Below are 18,618 nucleotides of genomic sequence, written 5' to 3' on the forward strand. Positions count from 1 at the left end.
ATCACAGGGAGGACAACCATTACACAATTCAAAGAAAAAGTTGTTCATCCAAGCAGCATGGGAGTAAAGAAAGTAACAGAAAATAATATTAAACTGCAGTAAACGTACGTTCCGATATATTAACCTGAGTTAGGTTTTCTTCTCGAAACTGCAAACATCTCGTTTGCTAACTTTGCAGTATTTCTTCCTGTTGCAATCAGCTGACCTCCCCTTACGTCATCTTGGTAATCGCGAGCGAGGTTGTGTCATGTGGCAAGAGCTCATAAATTGCGGGATCGGGACGGGTTCGCTTGTCACCAGGCGGAGTGTCGGCGAGGATAACCATGAGCACGAAGGGCGTTTGCTGTGGCGGGATCAGCGAGGGGAAGGCTGTCACCCAGGAGGTTCAACAGCTTGCCGATTCAGTGAGTGCACTTCATGTACAGCGTCATGACTCTGAATCTTCCTCTCGAAGCGTTACCGTATACATGTCCACCCCAATGCTTTGAGCATAAGGAAACTTTTCAAAGTGGGTCACGGAGATTGTTTGAACTCGGAAAAAAATCCCAATAGTGGACAGTAAAGCCCAGCGGGTGGGAGGTGAGGCCAAGGAGGAAGGTCGAATTCGTGGTAGAGCTTAAGGTGACTTGGGTGTGAAGAAAGAGATTCAGAATTCACTCACAAACCACCCGGCTCAATTGTGTTTTTTTTCCTGCACGGTTTCTGTTTCTGCTTGGTACTGCGCAAGCACTGCCGGACTGCTGTAATAACGCGCAGTCGGTGTGAACGGCGTGGGAGTTAAGTTGTAAAATAAGCTTTTTCACTAGATCCCCTAAATTGATTTGATTGAGTCTATCTTTAAAAATATTAATGTCAGACATACTGCGCAGGTCTGGTGGCAGAAGATTCCACTCTCTTGTTGATCTTGGGTAGAGGGAGTACGGGTAGCAAATCGTATTGAATGAAGGAGTTTCCAATATGTGAGGTCCAGTTTGCTGTCGAGTTGAACTGACCCTGTGACGAATTTGGATGTTTGATGGAGTGATGTTGTGAATTACTTTGAAAAAGAAAATTAACCGTAGTTTAATACCTCGGTTTTCAAGTGGTTCCCACAGAACATTACAGCACAGAAACAGGCCTTTTTGGCCCTTGGCTGTGCCGAACCATTTTTCTGCCTCGTCCCACTGACCTGCACCCGGACCATATCTCCTCTCATCCATGTACCTGTCCAAGTTTTTCTTAAATGTTAAAAGTGAGCCCGCATTTACCACTTCATCTGGCAGCTCATTCCACACTCCCACCATTCTCTGTGTGAAGAAGCCCCCCCTTATATTCCCTTTAAACATTTCCCCCTTCACCCTTAACCCATGTCCTCTGATTTTTTTCTTCCCTAGCCTCAGTGGAAAAAGCCTGCTTGCATTCACTGTATCTATACCCATCATAATTTTATCTACCTCTATCAAATCTCCCCATTCTTCTGTGCTCCAGGAAATAAAGTCCTAACCTATTCAACCTGTCTCTGTAACTCAGTTTCCCAAGTCCCGGCAACATCCTTGTAAACCTTCTCTGCACTCTCTCAACCTTATTAATATCCTTCCTGTAATTTGGTGACCAAAACTGAACACAGTACTCCAGATTCTGCCTCACCAATGCCTTATACAACCTCACCATAACATTACAACTCTTGTACTCAGTACTATGATTAATAAAGGCCAATGTATCAAAAGCTCTCTTTATGACCCTATCTACCTGTGACGCCACTTTTAGGGAATTTTGTATCTGTATTCCCAGATCCCTCTGTTCTACTGGACTCAGTGCCTTACCATTTACCTTGTATGTTCTACCTTGGTTTGTCCTTCCAAAGTGTAAAACCTCACACTTGTCTGTATTAAACTCCATCTGCTATTTTTCAGCCCATTTTTCCAGCTGGTCCAAATCTCTCTGCAAGCTTTGAAAACCTTCCTCACTGTCCACTGCACCTCCAGTCTTTATATCATCAGCAAATTTGCTGATCCAGTTTACCACATTATCATCCAGATCATTGATATAGATGACAAATAACAATGGACCATCCCATTGAAGGTTAGAGAGCACGTTGGTGACACTGGATATCCTGCTGTAATGGTTAACACAAAGCGAGCAGCACGGCGTTAGATTTTTTCGATGGACTTCTGATTGTTAGCTTAATGGGGATCCCATATGGCCGCGCAATACTCGAGCTTTGGATGGATGAGTGTCTTATATGCCATGTCCTTGACGGATTTACTACATGAGTGGAGGTTTCTTCTCAGGATACCCAGCATTTTATTTGCTTTGGCTGTAATCTGATTGATGTGGGATGCCCAGTTAAGATCCTTGCTAATTTCAACACCAAGATATGGGTGGTGGGTGACTGTTTCAAGAATCTGTCCATTCATGTTATATGTCATGTTGATTGGTTTAACTTTGACTGACAATGCATAGCATGTTATAGACGGTTGTGGTTTTGGAAATGGGTTTGCCTTGATCGCGGAAAGAATGAAGTTGAATTTGGGAAAGCTGCTTGTGTAATACTGTAATGCTGAAGGTAGGGAGGGATAATGCGTGACGAGGATAGCGGTGTTACAAGGATGAAGACTTTGTCATTCAGATGATAGGTGTAGAGCTGGGAGAAGAGATTTTTAAAAAGAGGATAGTGAACTCAAGCTCAGAGATACAAGCTTTATTGAAATCGAGGTTGCAATTATTGCTGGCAGGTAGTAAGAGTGGGCTCCCTCACTTCTGCCCCTCTGGCCCACAACATAGGACACAGCCTGAGGGGCACCTAAGCCCCCTCCTTACTCTCTACAGAGAGCAACTAAAAAAACTTAGAAGGGAAAAGATGAAATAAGAAAGCAAGCTAGCAAATAAAACCAAAGTGGATAGTAAATGTTTTTTTAGGTATGTTTAAAAATAAAAGAGAATTGAGAGTGGATGTAGGACTGCTAGATAATGAGGCAGGAGAAATAGTAACAAGGGACGAGGAGATGGCTGATGAACTAAATGAGTATTTTGCATCAGTCCTCACTGTGGAAGACACCAACAGTGTGTCTGATGTTGTAGTGTGTGAAGGAAGAAAAGTGGGTTCAGTTACTATTACAAGAGAGAAGGTGCTCAAAAAGCTGAAAGACCTAAAGTCACTCGGACCAGAGGAACGGACCCCTAGGGCTCTGAAAGAGGTAGCGTTAGAGATTGTGGTGGCATTAGAAATGATTTTTCAAAAAATATTGTGCCAGGAGACTGGAAAATTGGAAATGTCACACTACTCTTTAAGAAAGGAGGAAGGCAGCAGAAAAGATATTGTAGACCAGTTAGCCTGACCTCAGTGGTTGGGAAGATGTTAGAGTCAATTGTTAAGGATGAGGTGATGGAGTACTTGGTGACCAAGGACAAGGAAGTGTAAAGTCAGTATGGTTTCCTTCAGGAAAAGTCCTGCCTGACGAACCTGTTGGAATTCTTTGAGAAGATTACAAGTAGGATGGATAAAGGGGACGCAGTAGATATTGTATATTTGGACTTTCAGAAGGCCTTTGACAAGGTACCACACATGAGGCTGCTTACCAAGAGCCTATGGTATTACAGGAAAGTTACTAACATGCTTAGAGCATTGGCTGATTGGTAGGAGGCAGCGAGTGAGAATAAAAGGATCCTTTTGTGGTTGGCTGCCAGTGACTAGTGGTGTCCTGCAGGGGTCGGTGTTGGGACCACTTCTTTTTATGCTGTGTGTAAATGATTTAGATGATGGAATAGATAACATTGTTGCCAAGTGAAGATTGGTGAAGGGGCAGGTAGTGCTGAGAAAACAAGTAGAATGCAGAAGGACTTAGATTAGGAGAATGGGCAAGAAAGTGGCAAATGAAATGCATTGTTGGGAAGTGCACGGTCATGCACTTTGGTAGCAGAAATAAATGCGGATTATTTTCTAAACAGAGAAAATCCAGGAATCTGAGATGCAGAGAGACTTTTTAGATTATGAAGACAAGCAGTCCTCTTTTATTGTCATTTAGTGATGCATGCATTAAGAAATGATACAATATTTCCTCTGGTGTGATATCACAAAACACAGGACAGACCAAAACTGAAAAAACCAGCAAAACCACATAATTATAACATATAGTTACAACAGTGCAACAGTACCATAACTTGATGAAGAAGTCCATGAGCACAGTAAAGAGTTCAAAGTCTCTGAAAAGTCCCATATCTCACGCAGATGGGAGAAAAGAAAAAACTCTCCCTGCCATGCCTGAACACAGTCCGAATCTGAGTCATCCGAAAACTTCGAGCCTCCGACTCCAAGTACTGAGCACCATCTCTGTCCGAATGATTCGACCTCGATCTCGGTTGCCAGCCGCAGGCAAAGCCGGGGATTTTGAGGCCTTCCCTCCGGAATATTCCCGACCGTGCAGTAACAACAACAGCAAACTGGTGTTTTAGGAATTTTGGGAGTCCTTGTGCAGAATACCCTGAAAGTTAACTTGCAGGTTGAGTCAGTGATGAGGAAGGTAAATGCTATGTTAGTATTCATTTCAACAGGTCTACAATACAAGAGCAAGGATGTGATGCTGAGGCTTTATAAGGCACTGGTGAGGCTTCACCTTGAGTACTGTGAACAGTTTTGGGCCCCTCATCTTAGAAAAGATGTGCTGGCATTGGAGAGGGTCCAGAGGAGGTTCAGGAGTGAAAGGACTATCATATGAGGAACGTTTGCTGGCTCTGGGTTTGTACTCACTGCAATTCATAAGGATGGTGGGGGCGGGGAAGGATGGCGTTGGGGGGAGGGAATCTCGTTGAAACCTTTTGAAAGTTGAAAGGTCTAGACAGAGTAGATGTTGAAAGGATGTTTCCCACGATGGGAGAGTCTAGGACAAGAGGGCACAGCCTTGGGATAGAGGGGCGCCCTTTCAAAACAGATGCAGAGAAATTTCTTTAGACAGAAGGGTGGTGAATTTGTTGCCACATGCAGCTGTGGAGGGCAGGTCGTTGGGTGTAGTTAAGGCAGAGATTGATGGGTTCTTGATTGTACATGGTATCAAAGGTTACTGGGAGAAGGCTGGGAACCGGGGTTGAGGGGGAGAAAAAATAATCGGTTATGATTGAATGACAGAGCAGACTCGATGGTCCAGATGGCCAATCCTGCTCCTATATCTTATGGTCTATCTCAGTTAAGGCATGATGGGTGCACTGAGATATTCAGGGTGGTAATGTGTTTTAACATGTATACCTGAGCAAGTTGTTTTGGGACCAATGTGAACCTATTTCTGACCCACTAAGAAAATCCACACGTTATTGCTGAGTTAGAAAGCAAATTAGAGAATAGATGGGAATTAGAAAAATTATTTAGGTCTAGTCACTTCCAAGCTATTAATGCAGTCATATCCTAAGAGTGAACTATGAAAAGAGATCAGGAAAAAGTCATGCCCAATATTGAAATGGTTGTGATGTACAGGTAGAGTACAAGTAGAGTGTCAGCTTCAAAGAACAAACTGTATTCACATCACCTCCAAATATGGTGAGAGAGGCTGGAAATTATTTGGAAGTAGAGTAGAAGGCATACTATTGGAGTAATTTCTATTGGCTTTAGAACGAAGTTTTGCAGAAATGTGTGGAGTGAAGAACAAAAAAAGTGGCAAAGACAAGAAGCCCAGAGTTAAGAAAACTCTTTGTACTAGTACTCTGTACATGGATGGGAAGGACTGAGTGATATGGTCTGTGTGCTGGAGATGGGATTAGGCAGATCAAGTCAGCATGAGCTGGATGCTGGAAGAGCCAGACTTTGTGCTGTAGTACTCCATGACTTCATCTGGAAACCAGGCTTAATCAATATCAATTGGAAAAACAAGAACTACAGATACTGGAAATGGGTTGGAATGTTTGTTGATGGAGAAATGAGTGAACATGAAGTACATTGACCTGGAATAGTTTAAGTTTCCCTTTCCACCATACTCTCTAAACTTGTCAGTATTCCCATAATTCCTAAATTATTCCTGCTTCAACTGACCTAACTTCACCGATCACCTGCCAGCTTGTACTCATTCCCCTCCTGCCCCCCCATCACATTCTGGATTCTTCCTCCTATCCAGTCCTGATGAAGGGCCTTGGCCCAAAACACAGACTATTTATTCCTCTCCATAGATGCTGCTTGACCTGCTGAGTTCCTCCAGCATTTTGTGTGTGCTGCTCTGGATTTACAGAACCTAAAGTTATGTCCAGTTTTATAGCCACAATCATAACAATTTGTCAACAAGCTGATAGGAATTTGCCCTTTTTTTAAAAAAAAAGGTTTTAAAAACAAGAACATGAGGAAATCTGCAGATGCTGGAATTTCAAGCAACACACATCAAAGTTGCTGTTGAACGCAGCAGGCCAGGCAGCATCTCTAGGAAGAGGTACAGTCGACGTTTCGGGCCGAGACCCTTCATCAGGACTAACTGAAAGAAGAGCTAGTAAGAGATTTGGGAGTGGGAGGGGGAGATCCAAAATGATAGGAGAAGACAGGAGGGGGAGGGATGGAGCCAAGAGCTGGACAGTTGATTGGCAAAAGGGGTACGAGAGGATCATGGGACAGGAGGCCCAGGGAAAAAGAAAAAGGGGAGGGGGGGAAGCCCAGAGGATGAGCAAGAGGTATAGTGAGAAGGACAGAGGGAGAAAAAGGAGAGAGAAGAAAAAGAATGTGTGTGTGTATATAAATAATAAATAACCAATGGGGTACGAAGGGGAGGTTGGGCATTAGCGGAAGTGAGAGAAGTCAAATGTTCATGCCATCAGGTTGAAGGCTACCCAGACGGAATATAAGGTGTTGTTCCTCCAACCTGAGTGTGGCTTCATCTTTACAGTAGAGGAGGCCGTGGATAGACATATCACAATGGGAATGGGATGTGGGATTAAAATGTATGGCCACTAGGAGATCCTGCTTTCTCTGACGGACAGAGCATAGGTCTTCAGCGAAACGATCTCCCAGTCTGCGTCAGGTCTCGCCAATATATATAGAAGGCCACATCGGGAGCACCGGACGCAGTATATCACCCCAGCCGACTCACAGGTGAAGTGTTGCCTCACCTGGAAGGACTGTCTGGGGCCCTGAATGGTAGTGAGGTATACTATCCAAACAGCTCTTAAAAGCCTCTAATGTATTTGCCTCTCCCACCATAGCAGCCAGTGTAGTCCAAGCATGCACTAGCCTGTGGCACAGGGAGTAATCCGGAGATTCCACCTTCAATTTCCTCTTGGAAGTGTGGCAAAGTTCAATAATGCTCTTGTTAAGGGTAGTAGAACATTTCCAACAGCGAAAATGCAAATAAATGTGTTGATTTTAAAGGATATTTAGGGGAACTTGAGTTTGTGAACACAGCATATGAGCTAAAACTCAATTTGCCCTTGTTTCCTGAATACCTCAGGTTCTGGGATACTTTTCCTAATTAAAGATGTACAAATGAAAGTAATTCAGTATCAAACCCTTGTTTCTCAGGTGAAGCCTCAGGTTGAGGAGAAAGCTGGAAAAACATTTGATGCATTTGTTGTCAAAGCCTACAAAACGCAAGTTGTATCTGGGACCAACCACTATTTTAAAGTAAGTTTATCCTTCTAGGCCTTTGGTTATTTCAAAATATCTTGGCTGTTTCTAATTCATTCACATTATACGTTACCAAGCTCATGCATGATAACATAAGTAGCTGCTTAAATTTGACAATGGCATTCATATTTATTTATTGAGCGTGCAGAATAGGCCCTTCTGGCCCTTACAGCGATGCTCCCCAGCAACCCCCTGATGTAGTCCTAGCTTGATCAAAGTTCACTTTACAACGACCAATTAACCTATCAACCAGCACATCCTGGGACAGTGGGAGGAAACGGCAACACCTGGAGGAAACTCACACAGTCACGGCGAGAATGTACAAACTCCTTCCACGTAATTCTACTTACGAAAGTAAAGCTATTGAAATGTTACTTCGGCAGTGAGGAAAGGCAAATTTCCAAGCTGACCTTTTTTACAACAACTCTTCGATGCATTTTCTGTGTAAGGAATAGAAGATGGAAGTGGGTCATGTGGCCCACCCTGCTACTCAAGCTCAGGCATGGTTTACATTGGTACTTTTTTCCTGCCATATCCCTAGACCCCTCTATACAGTAATAGACTTTATATCTGAATGCACTTTGCCTGCACAGTCCTCTGGGCCAGGAAGTTCCAAACCTTCACTAAGTGAAGAACAATCTTATTTCTGGTCTGGATCACCTACCCCTTGTGTCACTGATACCCAGTCCTAGACTCCTCAGCTGAAGGTACATCTGTCTACAGTTTTAGCCCTCAAGTATTGCATTGTTCGGGGAGATTGCCTCTTTCTTGAAACTGCAAAGTGAGACTCTGCCTTCTCAATATCCTGTCATATGATAGAGCTAGCCTGACTCTTTACTCCACTCTACAAAAATAAGAAAACCCAAACATGGTATTCGAGAATTAGGCTCATCAAATGTCCATATAATAGTAGTTTACCTTTGTACCCAGGTCCTGTAGTTTTATTCTCACCTGCTGGCTGCAATCCATTAACTGTCCATAAATACAGTAGTTTACAATAGGTTGAGATGCTAGCTTGAACAATTTTATTTTATTTTGTTAGATCCATGTTGGTGGCATTGACTACATTCACATCAAAGTATATGAAAACCTTCCTTGTCATGGCAGTGGAAAGGAGATACTGGGCATCCAGAACAACCAATCAAAGGATGAAGAACTAACTGCCTTTTGAATAGAAAATATCTTGCTGTTAGTACTCTAGTCTTATACAAAATTAGTTTGTTTTATAATTTTAAGCCCCTGCATTTTGGCTTTATCAAAACTGAAGACATTCTTATTTTGCATCAACTTCCAGCCATATAAACCATATCATGTGGTTGGGAGAAGAGTGCAGAGGTTCAAGAAGTTTGATTATGTATACCATCCTTGAACTAACATGAAAGACTTTTATAATCAAAGGTTATTGTGGTGAATTCAATTTGTGTAAGGAAAAAATCGGGCATAATTTTTGAACTGAATTGATTTTGTTGAGATTATGTATACTTTTTATTGTACTCTGCAGTTTATTTTAAGAAATAAATGCACTTGCTACTGCTTAAAGGGTTTTATTGCTTTAATACAGCATTATGGAAATGACTTTTCAACCTGGTTTTTAAAAGACATCTTCCTAATTGATTAGAATTATTATTTCATCTTCCAGTCAGTATATTGCCTCTTTTGTAGAGCTTCTGACAATCTTAAGTACTTTCAGATATCAATTAATTTTTACCGTTGATTGAAAATACTATCAAATAAAGATGTCATTCTTGCCACTATGTTACAGTTGTGGAAACACAAAGTGCAGGAATCTCAAATCTGTTGTTAATATTATTAGACCAATGGTCTTGAATAAGTACTGCAACCACTAAATCAATACATTAGGAAATCCTGCTTTACTTAGCAATTATCACTATTCATTTGAACAAAGGCTTGTCAGAACTTCGAGCGGAATAAGCAATTCTTCTGCACTCTGACCAATTGTTCCTGCTACTCTCATTAAAGAGATGGTGGTAAGTATGTGTTTCCACAGTGCTGGACTTGAATTCACTATGAATATTTAGTAAATTGTAGCAGAAAGCTAGTAGTTCTCAAAATTAATCCTAAAATTCTGTTGTGTGAAAAAGGAAAAAGCTCCCAGGTTTTGGGTTGGGTCTTGTAGATTAGGAAAATTCTTCCAATATATGTGCAATCTTGTTCCCTGCCGCTTAGAGACTTATATAGAGTTTATGCCAAGTTGGACCTTATCTCAACCTTTCGAAGGCTACAATTGATGTTATGGATAAATGTCAATGTATTACAATTAGATTTGAATAACTTTGGCAATACTAAAATTCTGGCACATTTAGTACAGTTCATCAAGGTAAAAAAGACGTACAGTCTAACTATACACAATTTGTTCTATTGCATGCTCAAACTTTGAAATGCCAGGTACAATTAAAATGAGAAAAATTTCAAAGACAGCGAGGAAAATGTGCTGCAAGAGATTGCTCCTGAGAGTTCAAACTTACACAGTATTGAAATGGAATTGTGAGTACTTGGACATTAAAATAATCAATAAAAACAGAATTCTTTGTTGTTTTTAATGAGGGGAGGTCCAGCTCTTTTGAAGGAGTACATTTTACACTATCTGCACCTACACCAAGCTTAAAAGCACCAGTGGATATTACTACATATGACATACTCTAGATATAAAGTATTGTTTCATTCATTGTGATTTCTTCAAGAACATGAATTATGTTATACAAAATTGAATGTCAACCATTGAACACATGAACAGACAGACCTTTTAAATCTTAATGGATTCCAAGATAATGGAACTCATGACATTTATGATTCAGTGAATCCTTTTGTATATGAACACAACATCAGACAGTAGCAATGTCACCACCCATTTCAATAATTATTTTTCATGTATCATTGCCTGTATGTTTATTCCACAGGGTAATACTTGTTGAAAGCAGCTTCTGGGCAACTTGGTTACGTGCAGGTGGAAAAAAGGGAAGAATTACTTTATCCCCTCCTCCAGATTGTTTTTATTTAATGGAGAGAGTACATTATATAGCACACAAAAGGTAAAAGCCAGGAATAACTGAAAGTCCAAATAAATACTTTGGTAACTAAACAAATCTTTGCCACTTTGTCTATATCTCCCATCAAACATGCAAGAAAACTGAATAATGGTAGAAATTAAGTCCTGTGGTAAAGGGTGTGAGGCCCTTTCATCCTTTTTCCACCTTATAGGGAATAGGCAAACCAATTACATTTTTAAAAATTTTAGAAAATGGATACAGAATGAATGTACAAGACAAATGTTTCAAAATGAAGATGAGCCTGAGGAAAGGATTCTAATTTAATAAATGGTATTTTTAATATGTAAATTACAACTGTTACTGGCCTTAATTCCTTGCCTGAACACCACAAGTGAAAACAGTCTGTCAAAATCTAATGTCTCAATTTAGTCTTCAGAATTTGTTACAATGTGCGTAGCTTAATCATCATGATTTTATTCTGTACACTCAGTGCATTTCGTTAGCTATGTCGATTGGGAGATGGATCAATACTTGCATTTCAAGTTACCAAGTTATGGAACAGGAAATTCAAATAGTATTAATTACAATCAAAGTCAGAAAGGTAACACTTTAAATATACAATTTTTTCAACTTAAAGCTCTGACTATTCATTCTAAGTGAGATAATCTTGAAAAATTACTATATTGTCCAGTAATTATGCACAGGACAAATGGAAAAATAAGTGTAATAAAAACAGACATTTCCAGGTATATTCCCTGGCATAAACAGAACTGTTCCATTATGAAATTTTTAAAAAAAATTATGAAAGATTTATGATATTCAAAATGATTTTTTTTTTGAAAAGCTTGCAGCATAAGAAATTGGTGGAAACCAATTTTACAGGCTGGCTTAGGTAATTACCAGAACTACACTTTTCTCTCAATGATAAAAGGCCCATCCTAACAACTCTTGGCTTATACCCATAACCGGTCCCTGTGATGGTCCACTGTGCTTTCACCCGAATAACTTCAATGTAATTCATTCTTTTCAAGCCATGGGTAGGCAGAGTCTGGCCTGTCTTCAATGATTCAGGTTCACAGGTTGTTTGAAGGCTTGTAATGAATTCTGCAGCGTTCCTTGAAGACCTTTGTAAAGTTTAAAAAAAATCAAATTCCTGATACTGTAACTTGCTTTAATCCTCAATTCCAATTGCAGGTCAAAGATTGCACCACATAAAAGTTTTGATCAGCGTGACCTTGTCTTGTACTGAGAAACACATTTTATGTCCTGTTCTTCACCAGCTTAAAACCAGCTTGCATGATTAATATGGGGAATAAATCTGCCTCCAGTCCCAAAATCTTGAGTAGAATATGCCAAAATCATACAGTGCAGAAACAGATTGATTGTCCAACCAGCCCAATAAAGACCCTCATCTGGACTAGTCACATATTCCTCGAAAGCTTTCCTTTCCAATTATCTTTTAATCTTGTTAATGTTCCTTGCCTCAACAAATTCATCTAGCTATTCACTCCACATATGGACCAACCTCTGAGTAAAAACGCGGCCCTTCAGATCCCTCTAACCCTGAAACCTTTTTCTCCAGTTTCTGATTTGGGGAAAAAAGATTGTGCATGTTCACCCTACCTATGCCCCTCATTCTCCTACACTCCAATGAAGACCCTCGTAAATCTCCTCTGCACTCTTTCCAACTCAGTTGTATTTTTTCCCTACAGCAGCGTCAACACAATTTTCCAAATGTGGCCTCATCAATAACTACAACATAACATCCCAATGTCTATGCTCAGTACCATGACTGACGAAGCCCAGCATGCCAAAAGCTGCTCTTGTGACCCTACTTTCAGGAAAGGATGTATTTGGACTCCTAGGTCCCTCTATCCTACAGTGCACGCCAGGGTCCTGCCATTCAATGTGAAAGTCCTAAGCTCAGTTGTCCTCCCAAAAAGCAACACCTTGCAATCATCCACATTTTCCTTTCCTCAGCCCTTTTCCCTATCTGATTACAATCCCTCTTCGTATCCTGACAACTGTCTTCACCATCTACAATAACTATTTTAGTATTTGCAAACTTACACTTCATCCAAGTCATTGATATAAGATGACACATGGGAATGGGCCTAACACTGAGCCCTGGGGAAAACTGATAGTCACAAGCCTGTAGTTCAGAAAGCAAACTTCCTCCCTCTGCTGTTCCCTACTATCAAACAACTTGTGTATCCTATATAAAAGCAGAACAAAAGCGGATTCAATCTGGCTACAATATGCACCATAATCAAGAAAGATACATCTACTCAATGTACAAGCTCGTGAGGAATTACAAAATTGGATGAACTGTTAAACGGAACACTGGAGTCAGTCGATAACAACAAAATGGTCATTCCTTGTGAGAGGCCAAGCAGAGCTCAGCTACTTCAGAATGCCCGAACCTTTGTCATAAAGGTGAGGAATGGAACTGGTACTGATGATTTGGAGGTATTTGTCTACACTACTCAAAAGCACAGAAGCAGCACAGGCTCAATATCCAAACATATGATCATAGGCGATAAGGAACAAATGCCAAACCATGAACATGCAGTTAGGGTAGCCTGGATGGAGTGTGCTTCGATCACTGCGACTGCTTGAATGGACCTGCCATTATCAATACTACATAACAACAAAGGGAAAATCTGAGCATTCTACAAAGACAGGCTCTCCTCCCATCTGTATAAACAACTTCATCTGGCTCAAATTAAGAGATAAAGCAATATTTAGAAAACTTAATACAACTCATGGCCATTTGATTGACATTTTTATCATTCAACTCAGTATCGATTCCAACCACAACTGAAGCAGTATAGGTAAGGTAAGATGCATCTTAACAGCTCCAGGTTTTAGAACCATTAAGGTCAAGAGCAGACACAGCATCACTTGAACGTTATCCTAACTCAGAAATATGCCATCATTTCATCATTGCTGGTACACTGAATACCCCAGGTAAAACCATAAGCAATTCAAAAGTGAGTCACTTAGCTACTCATCGTTACTCTGCCATTCATTAAATTCATCCCTAATGTGGTACCTTGACACCTGCTTCCCATTGGTAACCCCCTAAGCTCTTGACCCCCCTTCATATCAAAAAAAACCTTATGGTAAACATGCTAAGCAACTGAGCCACCACAGTTCCCTTGGGTAATGGATTTCAAAAATTTACTACACTCCTCACCTCCGATCTCAACGTCTGACTCCTTCTGAGAATGTGACCCTGTATTCTCAACACTCCATACAGTCCACATCATTCCACTTCCTGCCGTCATGTGCCTGTCTATGAGCCTCTTCAACAACTGTATGTACTGGCCTCCACCACCATCCGAGGCACCCACCACGTTCTGTAAAAAGAAACTTGCCCACACCTCTCCTTTGAACTTACCCTGTATCACCTTAAGTAGTTGCCCCCAAGTAGTTGCTAGTTCAGCTATTTCTAAAAGATACTACGCTGTTTATCTATGCATCTCGAAATCTTATAAACCTCTATCTGATCTACCGTCAGCCTCTGCTGCTCCAGAGAAAACAACTCCAGTTTGTCCATCCTCTCCTTATAGTAATCTAGGCAGCATCCTGGTAAACCTGCAAAGCCTTGACATCCTTCCCGTAATGGGACAACCTGAAATGAATGCAGTACTCCAGATGCAGCCTAATTAGAGTTTTATAAAGCTGCAACATAACTTCCTGACTCTTGAACTCAGTTCCTTGACTAATAAAAGCATGCCATATGCCTTCTTTACCACCCTATCAATCCACGTAGCCAATTTCAAGGAACTATTGGCTTGGACTCCAGGACCCCTCTACACATCAACACTGTTAATGTTACTGTGATTAACAGTGTATTCTCCTCTTACACGTAATCTTCCAAAGCATAACACTTCACATTTGACCAGGTTAAATTCCATAAGCTATTTCTCCACCCATATCTGTCATATGATTGATATTGTCTATATTGCTATGATCCATATCTCACTGTAACATTTGCTATTCTTCTATGCTATCCACAGCACCAACAATCTTCATATTGTCTACAAACTTACTAACCCATGCCCCTACAATTTCATCTGTCATTAGCATTGATTCCAGTACAGATCCCTGCGGAACATGACAACTTACATATCTCCAGACAGAATAAGTCCCGTTGACCACTGTCATGTCTTTTCTGCTTTCTACCACAGATATTTTCTTTCATAGACTGTAGACCAAAACGGTGTACAACATTCCAATGGTAGTTTTATCAGTGCTCTGCATAGCTGCAGATACCTTTACCCTGGCACACAAACCCTCAACCTTTTATTTGCCTTGCTAATTGCTTGCTGCAGTTTCTGAAATTTGTGTACAAGATCGCCCACATTCCACCAAACAACCGCGCCTACAGAACCATCTGGACTGTGACATTACATACAGAAAATCCAGCACCACCTTCTGAATAACAATGAGAGCAAGACAAAACATACAGCCCTGGCACAGTCATTTATATAGAAAGAACACGTTTTCAAAAATATCTTGTTCAATACATAACCAAATAAAATGCCATTTCTTGTGTGATGTCTAACTACAGTATTAAGGCAAAGGCATACAATACATTATTAAGTAAATTGTAGAGGTACCGTTCTAACATTTAATATGCTATTTCTTCAAATAACTTTGTAAATGTTAAAATGACTACTTTGAACTCCTCTTATAATATTTTTCCCCTAGCTGAAGTATATTTGATTACTGTTAGGAATAGAGGAATCTGCAGTTTATAATCTGTGCTGAATATGTAATCTCAAAAACCAAAAGTGACTGGTTTATACAGGCTATGGGATCTTTTGGATGTGTAAAGCCCTGGTTAAGATTGTTACTGCTATGCAGTAGATATTTTGTTTTAGCAGTCCTGTAAGAACAGTCTGTTTCACTTTCAGCATGTTTGGTTTCGAGCTAAAGATAAGAGGTTGTGATGTTCATGCTTAGGAATGTAGTGTCATCCAATTAGGATGGTGGAATCGGAAGAAGGTTCTAGAGAATGCTGGTGGAGAGGTTTGATGACACTGGTGTGGTTTGAGGTCTTAGTGTTGCTGGGAGAAGACAGGAGAGAATGGCTGAGGATGTCACCCCTGTCGCACAAGGTGCTTTGTGCAGATGAATAGCTTCAAGGATCAATACTTTCGTGGGAGAGCCTGTTTGTTCGAGATGGATTACAAGCGACATTCAGAAGGAGGTGTGTCCTTTCATGCAAACCATGGGTCAAGTGCATGAATTAAAGATAACTTCAAGATGAGCTCCAACTTGTATGCACATTTGGACTGGGTTAGCTGTAATGGGCCCTTTCTATTTTTTTTCCCTTTTTCTTTTCCTACTAACTATTCAATAAAGCAGAAATTTGTAAATATACTTTCTTTATAATTGTATGCAGTGTACGATCTATTATTTCTTGCTGATGGGTAATTCCAAGTGGGCAGCATTTACACAGTATTCGCTCAGATCATGGTTCAGGTGGGTGAGACATTCCAGGCTCCCGGGTCTGAGAAAGGTCATACTGACCTGACCCTAGATGTACGGTGTCTGAGAAAAGTGGTTTTCTGACCGCTGTCCGGTGGCTGTTAGCGAGGGGCTAAGGAGCCACATCACTAGACACACCCAGTAAAAAGGGGTTTCAGATGCAAATAAGCTTCCATATTATTTGTACATATAGAAAGGCCGGATACAGTGGACGCGGAGAGCACGTTCATATAGTCGGAGAGTCTAGGATCAAAGGGCACAGCCTCAAAATAGAGTAGAGATGAAGAGGAATTTCTTTAGCCTGAGGGTTGTGAATCTGTATAATTGTTTAAAAAGGACAGGTTCATGGGCATTTGGGCCCTTTCTGGTGGCCCATTCAGCAACAGGAGCAGGCCACAGCAACGAGGCCTCTCCCAGGTCGGCGACGCTTGTTTGAAAGTACAGAAGGGACAAGCGAGGCGGCCATTGTTGGGAGTAGGCCAGTGGTGAGAGTAGGAGTGTCAGGCTTCAGCTCAAAGGAGGCTTCAGCTTGAAAGAGGTGTTGGCTGTGGGTAGGGTTCTGTTAAGGTTCTCTTTGTTGCTCTTACTGTACCTAGTGTAGTAAATGGCTGTTGTGTGTTCTTAAATGCCAGATCTTCCAGAGAACTACATCTACGTGAAGTGCATCCTGATGATGTTAGGGATCTGAAGCAGCAGCTGTATGACCTTCAGTTTTTACAGGAGAGTGAGGAGATAATTTATCAGAGTTGTGGGGAGGTAGTCGCTCCTAAGCTGCAGGAGGCAAGTGGCTGAGTGACTGTTAGTAGAAATGGAAACGTGAATGGGCAGTTAGCACAGAGCATCTCTGTGGCCATTCCTTTCAACAATAAGAACACAGTTTTGGATACTGTTGTGGGAGATGAGCTCCCAGGGGAATACCACAGAGATCAGGTCACTGGCACTGAGCATGGGTCCGTGGTGCAGAACGGAAAGAGAAAGAAGGAAGCAGTAGTGATAGGGGACTCAATAGTGAAGGGAATAGACAGGAGATTTTCTGTGGATGTGAATGGGACACCCGGATGGTATGTTGCCTCCCAGGTGCCATGGTCAGGGATGCCTCGGATCGCATCCATAACATTTTGGAGGGGGGGGACAGCAGACAGATATCTTGGTACTTATTGGTACCAATGACATAGGAAGGAAAAGCAAGGAAGTCCCGAAAAGAGAAATTAGAGAGCTAGGTAGAAAGCTGAGGAGCAGGACCTCCAGGGTAGTAATTTCTGGAGTGCCGTCTGTGCCACATGCCAGTGAGGATAGAAACAGGATGAATTGGCAGATTAATGTGTGGCTGAGAGGCTGGTGCAGGGGGAAGGCTTCTGGTTCTTAGATCCTTGGAACCTCTTCTGGGGGAGGTATGACCTGTTCAAAAGTGATGGGCTGCACTTGAACCAGACGGGGACCAATAGTCTTGCGGGCCAGTGAGATACATTTTTAGAGCAATTTGTCATTGAGCCTACTAGGGGATCAGCTATACTGGATTTGGGCAATATGTAACAAACCGAAGGTGATTAGTATGCTTAAGGTAAAAGAATCCTTAGGACAGTGATCACAATACGGTTAAGTTCAACTAGAAATTTGATAGGGAGAAAGTAAAGTCTGATGTAGCAGTATTTCAGTGGAGTAAAGTAAATTACAGTCGTATGAGAGAGAAGTTGGCCAAAGTAAATTGGAAGGAGATGCTGGCAGGGATGACAGCAGAGCAGCAGCGGCATGAGTTTCTGGGGAAAAACGAGGAAGGTGCAGGACAGATGTATTGCAATAAACAAGGAAATACTCAAATGGAAAAATAGTACAAGACAAGATAGGATTAAGTCAGCATGGTTTCCTTAAGGAAAAATCTCGCCTGTCAAACCTGTTGGAATTCTTCGAGGAGATTACAAGTAGGATAGATAAAAGGGATGCAGTAGGTGTTGTCTATTCGGACTTAAAGAAAGCCTTTGACATGGGGCCACACATGAGGCTGCTTACCAAGTTAAGATCCCATATTACAGCAAAGTTACTGGCATGGTTAGAGCATTGGCTGTAGGAGGCAGTAAGTGGAAATAAAAGGATCGTTTAGTGGTTGGCCGCCAGTGGCTAGAGGTGTTCTGCAGGGGTCGATGTTGGGACTGCTGCTTTTTATGCTGTATATCCACAATTTAGATGATGGCTTGTTTGGCGATGATATGAAGATTGGTGGAGGGGCAGGTAGTGTTGGGGAAACAGGTAAGCTGCAGAAGGACTTGAACAGATTAGGAGAATGGGCAAGTAAGTGACAAATGAAATACAATGCTGGAAAATACATGATCATGCACTTTGGTAGAAGAATTAAATGTGCAGACTATTTTCTAAATGGGGAGAAAATCCAAAAATCTGTGATGCAAAGGGACTTGGGAGTCTTTGTGCAGAACAACCTAAAGCTTAACTTGAAGGTTGAGTTGGTGGTGAGGAAGGCAAATTCAATGTTAGCATTCATTTCAGGAGGTCTAGAATACAAGAGCAGGGATGTGATGTTGAGGTTTT

At 41.4% G+C, this 18,618-nt stretch overlaps 2 protein-coding genes across 5 annotated transcripts in view; one reads left to right on the forward strand and one right to left on the reverse strand.

Annotated features, from left to right (window-relative positions):
* The first annotated feature begins 232 nt into the window (after nucleotides 1-232).
* LOC140198985 (cystatin-B-like) lies at nucleotides 233-9,100 on the forward strand. Its single transcript, XM_072260319.1, has 3 exons — nucleotides 233-404; nucleotides 7,463-7,564; nucleotides 8,610-9,100. Exons 1-3 carry the CDS (start codon nucleotides 324-326, stop codon nucleotides 8,736-8,738), a joined length of 312 nt encoding a protein of 103 aa, XP_072116420.1. The 5' UTR covers nucleotides 233-323; the 3' UTR covers nucleotides 8,739-9,100.
* mix23 (mitochondrial matrix import factor 23) overlaps nucleotides 3,989-18,618 on the reverse strand; it is a 28,895-nt gene continuing 14,265 nt past the window's right edge. For 2 of the 4 annotated variants that reach the window (XM_072260317.1, XM_072260314.1), the window contains one exon: nucleotides 3,989-4,460. In XM_072260317.1, the coding sequence (XP_072116418.1) occupies nucleotides 4,428-4,460 (33 nt within the window). In that variant the 3' untranslated portion in view covers nucleotides 3,989-4,427. Of the gene's footprint in view, nucleotides 4,461-10,111; nucleotides 11,700-18,618 lie in introns of those variants that run through there. The other 2 variants (XM_072260316.1, XM_072260313.1) reach the window with 1 other exon arrangement.

This window comes from Mobula birostris, chromosome 6 (assembly GCF_030028105.1).
Source record: "Mobula birostris isolate sMobBir1 chromosome 6, sMobBir1.hap1, whole genome shotgun sequence".
Taxonomy (NCBI): Eukaryota; Metazoa; Chordata; class Chondrichthyes; order Myliobatiformes; family Myliobatidae; genus Mobula; species Mobula birostris.

Bases quoted from the DNA above. Each gene is read 5' to 3' on its own strand.
- LOC140198985 (XM_072260319.1), top strand. From the start codon at position 324: ATGAGCACGAAGGGCGTTTGCTGTGGCGGGATCAGCGAGGGGAAGGCT. The intron at 405-7,462 runs GTGAGTGCACTT...CTTGTTTCTCAG, and splicing joins TTCAACAGCTTGCCGATTCA to GTGAAGCCTCAGGTTGAGGA. The intron at 7,565-8,609 runs GTAAGTTTATCC...TTATTTTGTTAG, and splicing joins GGACCAACCACTATTTTAAA to ATCCATGTTGGTGGCATTGA.